The 13868-nt window shown below is 37.0% G+C and overlaps 1 protein-coding gene across 1 annotated transcript in view; it reads left to right on the top strand.

Moving 5' to 3' along the window:
- The window catches only part of ESR1 (estrogen receptor 1), a 99947-nt gene that overhangs the window by 48109 nt on the left and 37970 nt on the right, over positions 1 to 13868 (top strand). Inside the window, exon 4 of the mRNA XM_058801599.1 lies at positions 7697 to 8032. Coding sequence (XP_058657582.1) covers positions 7697 to 8032 — 336 coding nt within the window. The remainder of the gene's footprint in view (positions 1 to 7696; positions 8033 to 13868) is intronic.

The following is a 13868-nucleotide window of genomic DNA, read 5'->3' as shown; positions in this document are numbered from 1 at the left end:
GAATGATTCTGGTTTGTTCAAGGAGAACCTCAATGGTGCTTATTAGACATACTGTTCTGTACTCAGCCAAATAGCTGTAGGTGGGGACTGATAAATGTGTGAGGAAATGTACTCTTTAAAGTTGGAACTGTTGGGCCAAAAGCATGTACTTGTGCACATTTGAAGCAAAGTTTTGTGAGTTTACAGCAGTTTTATGGGAAAATAAGGTGGAAATGAAATCAGATTTTTTTGTGAAGTATTTTTTCTCCTCTTTGCACACATGCAAAGGGGATCACTGCCATTAAATTGTCACAAAGTACAATACTCCTGTGTTCTGCCCCCAAAATTAGAAAGAGAGACGGTAATTGTGAACACCTTCGCCAAAGATGATTTATCTTCTTATTCCACTACATAAAATGATCTGTGCTAGAAGGAAATCTAGGAAGTCTTTTGTTGAGCCACCTGCTCAAAGCAGATTCAGCAGTGAATTTATACATAGTTAAGACCTTTCACAGCCAGGTGTAAACAGGATAAAATGGGACAAATTGTGTTATGCTTAGTTATATGCTATAACTGGATATGTAAAAAAAAAATTAATGAAGAATTGATGCAGAATTTTTAATGTTTAACTCTTGAACATTTGTTTGAAATTGTAAAGCTGATTGTAGTTGTATATTAGTTTACATTGGATTTTTGGCCTTTTCATACTTTTTCATTACTTGAGTAATTCCTAGAGTACCAGAGCTGTAGAGTGCTCAATAGGGGCTTTTTATAAGATAATTTAGTGGTAGGACAAAGGCTAATGGCTTCAGACTGGAAGAGGGTAAGTTTGGATGAGAAAATTCTTTTCTCTGAAGGTGGTGGAGAGACACTGGAACAAGTTGCTCAGAAACATAGCCCTATCCCTGGAAATGTTCAAGGCCTGCTTGGATGGGGCTCTGAGCAACCTGGTCTAATGAAAAGTGTCTTTGACCATGGCAAGGAGATTGGAACTAGATGATCTTTTAGATCCTCTCCAACCCCAAACTGTCCATGATTCTGATTGTGTGCTTCTGGCTCTTCTCTTGGTTACACATTTATAGTTCAGTTCTAGCACTCAGTCCTGGTACCAGGCCAAATACCTCCAATACTCAATTTCTAAAATGTAGCAATTAAAATTTCTTGCTGTTTTTGAGATTTATACCAATAGACTCATTGTCCTAAAATGACTGGCTTTCCCAAATCATGGTTGATGTAAAGGTAGAGAATGTTCCTCAAAAGGCTTTCTTGTGATCCCTGAAATGTCTAAAGGCTCATTGTAAATATTGTCTAGGAATGGGGCCGTTGCCATACTTACTGTAACCAAAACTTGGTATGAGTTTATCAGGAGTGCCAACACTGAAAGGGATTCATTTGAATGATGGATTAATTGAACTTCTCTTGTTTCACTTATACATGTCCTGAGATGCTCTTTAGGTGCGTTATGTGCTATGACTCCCAAAGACTGAATACAAAAATACAGATTAGGATGAATCATGCCTTGCACCTTCATCTTTAATTTAATAGATCATTGTTTCTCAAACTGTGCATTATGAATAGTCATTAGAGACCCCAAATGACATTTGCCTGCTTTTTAACAGCTATTTTTTGTAGTCTTTAAGACTTTACATGAAAGACCAGTTTTGTGATCTGCATTTTAGTCAGTAGGATTTCTGGGGCACTGAGATATGTAGTGTGACTTGGTCAGTGAGTAAGGGGCCAGGAGTTGAACCAGAATATCGGAATCTAAACCCCCACTGTGACCTCTCTCTCCCTCTGTCTCCAATAGAAGGGGATCCTGATTATAGAGGAGAAATCAGCCCCAGTTTGGAAAAAGATAAGAGATATTTTTTTGAAAAAAACTCACATAAACAGATTATTTTTTTACTCAGGAGGAGGAGTCAAAAAGACTGTAACATCCAGGTGCACAGACTGAACACAAATCTGTTACTTATTTATAGTACTGAGTATCTAGATATCCTTGTCAGAAATCAGGCTGTTAAGCACTGTCACTTGGGGCGGTTCTGTTTGAGATTAGACATTAAATTCTGATTAATCTTTTTAGAAGATTTCAGACAATGTTTCTCATTTAAACTAATTGTCAACCCACCTGGGTTTTCAGCACAATTTACATCACTGTTTCATTTTCTGAAAGAGAAATGGGAATGAAATAAGGGGCTGATTGTCTGAATCATATTCAAAAGAAGGATTTATTAGGCTATAAAATTTGAATTTGGAAAGCGGTGTTACTTTTCTGTGACCAAATAACGTATTTATGTAGAGAGATTCAAGCAGAAAAGTTCCCAAAAATCTCAAAAGTCTTCAAAATCACCTTGGGTGGACCACCGTGCTAAGATACATTACAATATTAGAACCTACACTGCAGTCAGAGCTTTAGCAATCTCTGTCTGTTATAAATCTATCAGGAATGAAAATATGTTATTGACTTTTGCTTATGTACAGCAGCTACAGTGACCTTATGTTTGAAAGGAAGCTGTAGGATTCTGTTTTATTGCAAATGAAGCATTGTAAAGCTGTTGGATTCAGCAGAGGTGCGCCTCGTGCCTACCTGTAAAGTGAAGTTGTTGTAGGAGGCTGTTGGGAGACAGATATCTCACTTGCATCTGCCCTTTGGACTCCAGGGCAAATTATGCTGAGACACTCAGTTTGTGTCCATAAGGGAACTGTTGGCTTGTTCACATTGTTCTACTTTTGCAGTCCCTTAGTTTGGCTAATGGTAGCAATGACACCAAAGTGAGTCTGGACTCAGCCCCAGAGGGCTTCTCCCAACAGTTTAGTAAATCTTTCCCATCCTTGGACATTTGAAGAGAGACTTTGGAATTTCTGGTCTCTTCAAACCCAACTTCAGTTTCAGAAACAGGAAAATCTGGTTTCTTCCTTTGCAGACACTGGTGTAAAGGATTTGCCTGGCAGCTCTGCCATGGCCTGTTCTGTGCGTTCTCCCTTAACACATCTGATCATCAGTGGGGCAATTGACTCTCTGCCTCTCTGAGATTACCTTCTTATTTATAATATCTTTCACTTACCACATACATTTTCTCTTTTATTGTCAAGCAGGGGTTGATTTAGAAAACATTAGAGATTCTTTCTCTCTAAAACAGACATTCTTTCTCTCTGGCAATTTTCAGCAGCATGCCGATGAGGTAGGTTGGTCATGAAGAGCATCAACATTGTTTGGAAGAGAAGGTGCTTCCAAGCACATTTGCAACACTCTTTTGACAAACTGACAAAATTATAGGCTGTTAAGGCTACAAGGCTGTGCATGTATACAGAAGTGTCAAATGTCTCTCCTCTGGGGCCTGCTGACAAGGAGCAGAAGTGTGGACAAAGAGCCTCAGGTTCAAAGGTTGTTCCAGGCTGGAAAGTTAGCTGGTAAACCGTTTACCCATCACTGTTTCCAAATCCAATCATAATTCCTTCTTTTTGTTGCCCTCTTAAATTAAAAAAAAAGAAAAAAGGTCAAACCAAACCAAACAAAAAACTCCAAACCAAACCGCTCCCAAAATCCCAAACACAAACAAGCAAAAAAAAAAACAAACAAAAAAACAAAAGGAAAAAAAGTGTGGCTACAAATTGTTGTTGATTGACCAAATTTCTAACAAGAAAGAAATTGAAAAATGTTATACAAACCAGTTCACAGGCAATGTATTTAACTTGAATAAAACTGGAGATTATTTATGTTACATCTTCAAATCTAAAATGTAATACTCTGTAGTTCACACACAGACAAACAAATTTGAGTCTAATGCATCTCCTCCTATTCTTCCTCTAAATATTCTCAAATATTTTATATGAAGGTATGAAAGTGGAGCTTTTTTATTAGCAGTAGGTAGGAAAAAAAAGGCTGTTGTATAGCTGAGATTCAGTGCTCATTCAGTGCATTTTTAATTTTGGATCTTTTGTTTTAACGATCTGGAATTTATTTTTTGTTTTTCTTTAATGACATATGGGAAAACACTAGGGAAGTACTTAATATGGTTAACATTTCTTTCACAATCATATAATCATAGAATCTTGAGTTGGAAAGGATGTTAAAGATCATCTAGTTCCAACTCCCCTGCCATGGGAGTGTCATATGCAATTTTATTGTCCATACGCAATTTTACTGCTGATTAAGTTCTAATGATTTGATTATATTATTACTTAGCAGTTTTGAAACCTGTCTCCATGTCCAAAAGTCTGACTGAATTTACATATGAAGCTTTGTAGAACTGCCTTTGAAAATCTTGGCTCCTGCAGCTTTAAAACTCAAGTGGAAATTGTTTTAGAGCTCTTGCAAGATGCATAGTTCTTCAATTTTTGCTAGAACATTGTCTTTTGTAACACTTGACAATTAAGGTTCCTTTATTTGCTGAACTGTTAAATTAAAATGGATGCATTCATAAATTTAAAAAACCCTTACAGAATCATTGCACTTTTGTCAAGGAAATTGTAGTTTGATAGAGTTGCCTTTTTTGGAATTAGTGGCTGTGCATCACTATTATCTCTCTTTAACAGAGATAAAATTTGATTAAGTTGAAGGAGCTTTGGTAGCACTTGCATTTTTCAGAAAGATACTCACTCCTATTTAGTTCAAGTAAGTGAGTAAGTTTGTTGTTTGTCCATCTAGGTAAAGAGTTAGTAATAAGGTCTGTTAATCTCTGATGAATATGATACAGATTCAGAGACCTTTCTGTCTGTGATCATAAAAGCTGGTGATGTGATGCAGAAGGAATGCATACACTTACTGACTTTTTTTTCAGACTTAGTCTCTACAAAATCCAGTAGTAAAATTGCTGCAGTTGGTTGATTAGTTGACCTTTTTTTAATCCTGAAATAAAAATGCAAAAAATTAATTTGTGGGAGGTATCTCCTCCAAACTGGTTTCATTCAGCTTTCCATAATGCACTGCTTATTTTGTTCTAAGGTGAAGAAAAGCCGGTGGTAGGCTTTCAGATGAATTAAAAATAAAACTATTGTTCTTATTTAACATTTGGTTTATTTGTAAACAGCCAAATATGCTTACATTTGCCATCCTTTCTCTGTTAAGTAAAATCCTTATCACATCCTTGTTTTACTTAGCAAGGCAGACCTGGACTAAGTAAAAGCAAACACACAAAAACTCTGATCTTCCAGTAATCTATATGATGGAGACTTAATGCTGAAGTTGCCCTACTTATATTTACTAACCTTTAATGGATTATTTTGTCTCTCACATTTGGCCTACAGATTTCTAAATATACCACCATCTAATTTATTCACATTTCTCCATGGTGTGAAAGAGAACCTCTTCCTGTCTGTCCTGAACTTTGCTGGGGTATTTTCATTTGAAACCTTCTTGTGTTAGAAGAGGAGTTTTAGTGTTCTGTACCTTATTCATCCTATTGCTATTCCTGATTTTCTAGTCTTGTATCTGGATTGCAGGCTGACCAGATATAGTCAATATAGATATTTCTTACACCAAAGTTGTTTCACATTTCAAATAGTCTTACTTGTTTTTCTCCTATCCCTTCTTAATTTATTTTTATATCTCTTTTTAATTTGGGAAGAACAGAACTGCATGCAGTGTTCACTGTAGTGTGCCTCACAATAATAAACTCTGTGATTTATGAAGTTGTTCTGCCCTCCCTTCCTTTCCTAGTAATTTCTAGCCTTCTGTTTACTTTCTAAACTTATCTGATGTTTTTATAGTATTTTTCTAACCTCAACTTCTTGTTTATGAATTATGTCAGCCTATCTATTTATGAGTATGTTGAACAGCATAGAAAGAAAATTTCTAGATGAGAAGCTATAAAATTTGGAATGTGAGAAAGTTAACAAATGCTTTAATTTCTGTGAACCATGTGGGCTTGTTCATGTGATTATTTATACATGTTTCACAGGGCAGTTTAATTCAAAACCCTTAAAGTGATATAAAACATACAACAAATACAACAAAAATATCTGTTACAGATAGAGCATGCCTGCTATTGAGTATTGCAAGGAAATTACCAGTGAGAATATCTCTATGATGACAATTTGCCAGAATAAGTAGTGTTTTTGTGAATAGCAAGAATCTCCCTACCTCTCCTTAACAGGAACTGCTCAGTGATAGGAAAGATTGGTATTGCTGAATGAAAAATGGGAACAGCAACACGCCTGAGAGTTTTGGCTTAGAATTAGTTTAGTGACTGGGACAGTGTAGATAGGTTAAGTAATAGGAGTGATGAGAGATTTACTGAACTCCCTTTATCTGAATAGATTAATGGAATAGAATCACAAAGCCCACTAGATTTTGAATTAATTAAACATAAAATGCCTAATCTCCAAATACTAATTCAGTGTTGAATTTATAATTCAAGAAAGAGGAAAAGAGATTGAAAGATTCTCCCTGTTACTTTGAGAAGAACAACATTTATATGAAAGATGTGAGATGAAAATGCTGCCAACAAAGACTGGGATTCTAAAGGTTTGAAATTTTGTGGTGTCAAGAGAGCTGAGCAAATGTTGTGTTTCCCTTCCCCCAACCTTTAGAAAGACCTGTACTGATTGCTTGCAAGTATTTTTGTTTTGTTTTGTTTTGTTTCAAATGTTTTCCCGATTTCTTGAATGGTTTACATCTTTATTCTCTGTAGATACTTCTTCTGCATTTCAAGCTGGGACTAGTGCTACTTTTACCTATTGCATGAGAAGTCCAGCATAAGCAGCATCATAAGCTGCCTTCTCATATCTCAATTCCTTGTGTGCTTTTCTTATTACTTGGTTGTCCTCCCTTGCCTCCACTTGATGATGGATTTAAGTTTTTGACTCAGTCTCAAAATGCCTGATACTCCTCCACTTAGATCCAGACTTAACCTTCCCTTTATGGTTGGAGTCCATGTGGGCTTTATCATTGTATTTTTCTTGTAACTTTTCCACAAAGGGAAATTTTGTTCCACTGCAAAGGTCTTATGTTGTTTGAATTGGTATGGCAGACTTGATAATATCCTAAGTTCAGGGTCATACAGTGCAAAGCACATTGCAGAAATGTGCAGTAATGACAATAATGGTTTCTGTTGTGGTTTATTTCAGCCTTTTGACAGTAGGTCTCCCACATTAGAATCTGAGGTCGTAATTATCTCTCCTTTTCGTACTTATGTTTATCTACTTAAATGGCATTCTTTATTGCTGTATAAACTCATAATGGGAACTTTCTTGAGTATTTTTTATATAATTATGAAGATCACAGGCTCCATAATAGGATGATGTTTAATTAAAATAATTGGTGACTTTAGGCAAAATATTCTAGATAATTTTTGAGAGCTACTTCTGTTATCCGTCTGACCCGCCAACATCATTAATTTATCATTGCTAATTTATAGACTAATGGTCTGCTAGAGGTTGGGACATACTTTGAAGTTTTGGGCAATAAAGAAATATTTATTTGTTCCAAATAACTGACTTTCCTTTTGCTGGGTTAAGGCAGCGGTACAGTATCACTAGTCTGGATTTCTGTGTGAGCCCAACTGATCTGAATTTTAGGAAGGGGTGCACTATTCCTGACACTCTACTTTAAAAAATAGTTTTTCTGTCCATCTACTGGTGTAAGGCTCCTGAAGAAGTCTTAATCAAGACTCAGCGCTGCCTGAGTCTATCAAAGCATCTGCTGTTGATTGAAGCCAAGTGTACGTAACACCTAAGTTCAAGGGAAGGGGTTGATGGTATTCTTGTGTGTCTCTAGGAATCCGGAAAGACCGCAGAGGTGGGCGAGTGATGAAACAAAAACGCCAAAGAGAGGAGCAGGATTCCAGGAATGGAGAGGCTTCTTCAACAGAGCTGCGAGCTCCCACCCTTTGGACAAGTCCGCTGGTGGTTAAACATAACAAGAAGAACAGCCCAGCCCTGTCCCTGACGGCAGAACAGATGGTCAGTGCCTTGCTGGAAGCTGAGCCACCTCTGGTTTATTCTGAATATGACCCAAACAGACCGTTCAATGAAGCCTCTATGATGACCCTCTTGACCAACCTTGCAGACAGAGAATTGGTGCACATGATCAACTGGGCAAAGAGAGTTCCAGGTAAGGAAAAAAGCCCATGTAAACTATAAAACCTGTAGATTAAAAAAAAAAAAACCAACACCTAAACAAAAAAACCCAACAAACCCACATACTGATTTTCTGACAAACTATTCTCAATTAATTCAAATTGTTCATTTAAGTATAAATACATTAACAAAATTTACAACATTAAAAGAAGTTTATGTTATATTGGTCAATAAAATGCTATTGAGCAATGTAAGTGACTTTTGAGGAAAGATTTATTCAAGAAAAGTACCTTCCCCACTCTGTAGAATGCTGGGCAGTTTTTTGTTTGCAAATCCTTCTTTTTTACCATACGAAACTCAACAAAATTAAAGATTGAAAGAGATTATTGGTCAAATCCAGTCAATTTGACCTAATCAAATTATTTTAAATATTTTGATCTCCTTAGAAAAGGGTTACTCTCACATATGTAATGTAAGCCATAAGTTCAGTATCACTACTAAGCCTGTAAGTACTACTAAGATTTATTTAGTTTCTGGGTTATAGTTTTGACTGTGAATTACAGATCTTTCATGAATTTTGGGTCTGAAAAACAAATTCAGAATAAAAGTTTTAGTATGAAATTATTTTTGCTGCACTGTGATTCCCTCTTTTCCCAAAGGGAATTAGAGAATTGTAGAAAGTATGTAACATTTTTCTTTGAGTGTATGTTATATATTCATTCATGTAGTTCAGTTAATCAATATAAATGAAATGAGAGAAGAGTTTTGTTGTTAAAGTTCATCACTTTTCACAGTTTCAATGTACACAAATACTCTTCATAAGATTTAAAAATTTGTAAGACATTTATTGCACATGTCATAGTTTTATCTTGGTAAAAATACTGGCATACGTGATAATTTATACTTAATAATTCATTGGAGTTCTGATTTTTTAAGTTTTTTAACATAGCCATTTACTTAATTAAAATTATGTAGATGCTTTAGAAAGGGATGCTAGAGACAACTAACACAGCTCTCACTCACATAGTGCCTTAACTCAAAAGAATTACACCCAGGTTATTCCATTTTTCTGTTTTACTTCATTTAAGCTTGGCAAGGCTGTTCCTGGTAAATCAATAACCATGTCTTTTCCAGTCCTTAAGGGTTCCCTTTCAGCCACTTTTCACATGTCACTTTGTGGGCTCCAGCTCTGATCAATGAGAACCTGTGTGTGTTTCATTTCTCATCGTATCTTATAAGAAATCACTTGAGAATTTTATTCTTGACAAAGTCATGGTGGTTGAAGCCTGATCTACAGTCTGTTCAAGTCAAGGGCAGTTCTGCTGTTAATTTAAGTATGTTTTGCATCATGCCATTACAAAAATGCTTTTGAAAAATGAACCTATGTACATAGTGTTAAAGCTATTCACTATCAGATAAAAAAGATAAATTCAAATTACCTTTCTATGGATTTTTAGAGATATAATTACTCTGAGTCTGTTAAAATAAATTAATTTTAATTCATGATGGATATATCACAATCTAAATTCATTATGCTGTTCAACTGGAAACATTTGGTTTCCGTGACTTTTGATTTTGAGAACATTAATGGAAATGCGTTTAGAAATTAAGTAACATTGTCAGAGGACCAAGATCTGTTTTTTATTCAGAAATATCTCTAGAACTGCCTGTTACAAGATGATTAAAACTGGATAAAAATGTTAAGTGATTTACTAAATAAAAACTTCAAATTTTAAGAAAGCATCTGAACAGGAAAATCAAATATGTAAGGTTATCAACTCTTTCTGTATAGCCAATGTATTTTACATTTAAATTTATATTAACTGTCAAAATAGCTCCTAAGGAGAAACCAAGCCCTGTGGCTTGATCATGTAAATCCATTAATAATTACTCTAGCAGGTGAGGTTTTCTACAGACCTGTTAAAATTTGGCTAGAATTAAATTAAAAAATCCTTTTCTCTTCATAGTTTGATCTCTTAGGCACTATACAAACAATTATACCAAAGGGAAACAGCAATTATACCTAAAGCAGGACAGAGAGAATAAAAGAGTTTGGGGGTTCTGAAAGTGCTGTACACCTAGCTGGTTCTGGGTGTTGTGGCCTGGAGAATAGAATGCATGGAAAAAAGCAGAAATTAAAGTGCTTTAGAAAGTTGATTTAAAAGAATTCAGGTCAAATTGTTTACCCATCTCTACAACTGGGGTCTCTGAGAATAAGAAATTTAGACCTATGTGCTTAAATATATATTTTTTAATCTCTTGTTCTCTAGGAAATGTTGTGTGCACATAGTTGCTGATATTAAGTTTTAGAAGCACTGATCACCTTTCAAAGAATGGGTCTTTGCTTGCCGAAGTTTTCTTCTGCTGGAACTTATTGGGAATATTTATAATTTAATGGAAATGTGTCTGACAATTTAAATTGCATTTTCACCCCCACAGCATGTTGCCATTGACTACTCCATTATTACTAGGATTTAAACAATGCAGCTGAATTAGAGAGGATTTGTGTATGTGTTATTCATGAACCGGCGAACTGAATAACTTTTTAAAGTATTTGGTGTAACAGCATTGTGGAAATCCACTCAATTATTTTTTCAGCTAATTTAATAAGATTTCAAGCTTCAGGATCAAGGGTAGGAATATCCCTTTTTCCTAAAAAGTGAGTGTCCTTTTTAGAAATAGAAAAAAATCAGTTGCAGGAAATGGCTTCCCCTACGCACACTTCTCAAGCCTTGGAAACTGTGCAAGTTCATTTACCTACATGTAGGATGTAGGCAAGCAAGGAGTAAAGTCTATATGAGTAGCTGAGCTGAAATAATATTTCATGGTGCTCACAGAATCACAGGATATGCCATGTTGGAAAGGATCTACAAGGACCATTGGGTCCAAGTCCTGGCCCTGCTCAGCGGCATCCCCAAGAGTCACACCCTGTGCCTGAGAGCATTGTCCAAATGCTTCTTGAACTCTGTCAGGCTGGTGCTGTCACCACTGCCCTGGGGAGCCTGTTCCAGTGCCCAACCACCCTCTGGGTGAAGAACCTTTTTCTAATACCGACCTAAACCTCCCTGACATAATTTCAGGCCATTTGCTTGGGCCCTGTCACCACAGAGAGAGATCAGTATTTGCCCCTCCTCTGGCCTCATGAAGAAGTTGCAGATTGTAATGAGGTCTCCCCTCAGTCTCCTCCAAGCTGAACTGACCAAGTGACCTCAGCTGCTCCTCATGCAGCTTCTCCTCTTGGCCCTTCACCATCCTCATGGCCTCCTTTGCATGCTCTCTAGTGGTTTAACGTTGTTATGTTGTGGCACCCAGAGCTGCCCCCAGCACTGGAGGTGAGGCTGCCCCAGCCCAGAGCAGAGCAGGACAATCCCTCCCTTGCCTGGCTGGCCATGCTGTGCCTGATGCCCCTCAGGACAGGGTTGGCCCTCCTGGCTGCCCGGGCACTGCTGACTCAGGTTCAGCTTGCCACTACCGGGACCCCCAGGTCCCTTTCAGTGGCTCTGCTTTCCAGCCTCTCACTCCTCGGTGTGTCTGTACATCCAGGGTTGCCCTCTCCCAGGGGCAGAATCCAGCACTTTCCCAGGTTTAAATTCTTATGGCTGGTGATTGCCCAGCCCTCTGATTTATTGAGGTCTCTCTGCAGGGCCTCCCTGCCCTCAAGGGAGTCAGCAGCTCCTCCCAGTTTTATATCAGCTGTGAATTTGGTCAGTATCCCTTCCAGTCCTGTGTCCATGTCATTTATGAAGATGTAGAAGAGCACAGGGCAGAGGATGGAGCCCTGTGGAACCCCACCAGTGACAGGTCACCAACCACAGATCACCCCATTCACTTTAACTCTTTGTGCCCCACCCGTGAGCCGGGTGCTCACCCATTGCATGTTGTTACAAGGTAATTTAAGCAATTCCTTTATACAACCCCTGAACACAAACACATACACTTTAGCCTACACCTCAAACCCAAAACTAGATTGGTTAGTGAAGCCTGAATACTTTTTTTGAAGAACATAGTAATATTTTTATTTTTGAATGTTAATCAATGAAAAGAACTTCTAGTGATAAAAGTAATTACTCATCTTTGAACTGAAGTATGAAAACAGCTTTGTGCTGGATATTTTGTCTAGAAGGATACTGTGAGAGAGTACTGGAAGCTTTACTGAAATCCAAAAAGACTACATTTTTTTTAGGAAGGAAGAAATTTATATCAACAGAGCGTGAAAAGTAATGAAGATACAGCTTACAAAATAGAATAAGACTTTCAGGGGTATTTCTGGAGTTTACTTTGCTGTGTAGGCTTTAAAGAATAGTTTTTGGTTGGCCAGTCTTTCTGATCATATAAATAGGTGGGCATGGGAGAAGAAGGAGCTAATTAGATGTATTGGATAAAAGTGAAGCTATTCTACAAAATGGAGTAATACAATGTAATTTGTGATAGATTGTGTAAAATTATGTAGGCAGAGATCTGTTATACAGAAATGCTGAGGAAAATGCTGAGGGAAATCTTCAAAATGAGATGAGTATCCTTGCAGACATGCCCTGATTGGGAAGGTCAGAACTAGTCTCTATCTTTATTGCAACTAATTCAGTATCAGTTAAAACTTGCTTAAACTGGCTCTGCAAAGTTGGTGGTGTTAACCAGTTTTTGGGGGGGGAAAGAGAACTTATGGCAGCTTCTATGCATAACCTCAGAAAATATCTTTAGTACCCAGATAGAACATGATTTTTGACTGGGGTCAGAACAAAGTTCCCCTATGACAATGCAATTCATAGCATGCCAAGTACAAAAAAGCTTGTTTTAATTTTTTTTTCCAAAACCTTGGCCCCTAATACAAGTGAGTTTGCCCAATTAAATGAACAAAAATCTTGTACAGTGTCCTATGACATAAACAAAAAATTCAGGGTTTATTCTTTAGGTGGCCTAATGGGGATTTAGGCTGCAGTCCTTCCAGGTGGCCTCTGTAAGATACTGAAGGTGCCTTTTGATTGTCTCAGCCAGTTGGAATAGCAGGCAGCTGCACGTGAGGTGGGTGCAAACAGATTGTGGTGGGCTAGACTTTACATATAAATTGAGCCTTTTACCATTGAATTTAATTTAATTGGGACAAATCACTAAAAATCATGTGTAGGCAAGGAGTCGGTGTAGATGAACGTTCATTTCTGAATCACATACTCCTGAAAGATATGCCTTCTTAGGTTCTTGAATTACATAACATCTTGATTATATAGTACCACATTCAGAATAGTCTTTAATAAAATGACCAAAATCATTACTCTGCTTTTCTACAGAAATGCTGTTATGTCAAAGGAATTAACTTACTGTATTTCATTATTCACTTACTATGTATTTAGTTTAATGTCTTATGTAGATAACTGTATTTTCTCAATGAAGCTGTCATTTTCAATGTAATCAACCAAACATTTTTGGTGCAGAATCTCCTGAGATGGTGAGACACATTACGAGCTTATGCAGTGAGCTCCTGGTAAAGAGTGTAGCTTTAAGGAAATTTTTTTGCACGGGTGAAATCTTTGGCAGTGTTGCTACAGTCTTGTATAACTATTTACTACAAGTACAGTAGCTGTACAACTTAATAGCCCTAAAATGGTACACTGGGCATACAGGCTTTGAAGTTTTGAGATGATTCACAGTGCTGTACTTATTTTATGGCTTCATGAACCGAGGAGATAAACATTTTGGCACTGTTTTTTGGTGGTTTGTTTTTTTTTTTTTCTTCTTTATTTCAAAGCCACAGAGGTTGCTGTTTTCTTAAGATATTGTTTTCCTGTTTGACCTTCTAAACTGCTCTGTTAAATCAGGAACAGTGTGTAAAAAGGCCAATAGCCACAATTTTACACTGCACTTTAGTGGCACCAAAC

The sequence above is a fragment of the Ammospiza caudacuta genome, chromosome 3, assembly GCF_027887145.1.
Source record: "Ammospiza caudacuta isolate bAmmCau1 chromosome 3, bAmmCau1.pri, whole genome shotgun sequence".
Lineage (NCBI taxonomy): Eukaryota > Metazoa > Chordata > Aves > Passeriformes > Passerellidae > Ammospiza > Ammospiza caudacuta.
This window is presented reverse-complemented; position numbering and strand designations above follow the sequence as displayed.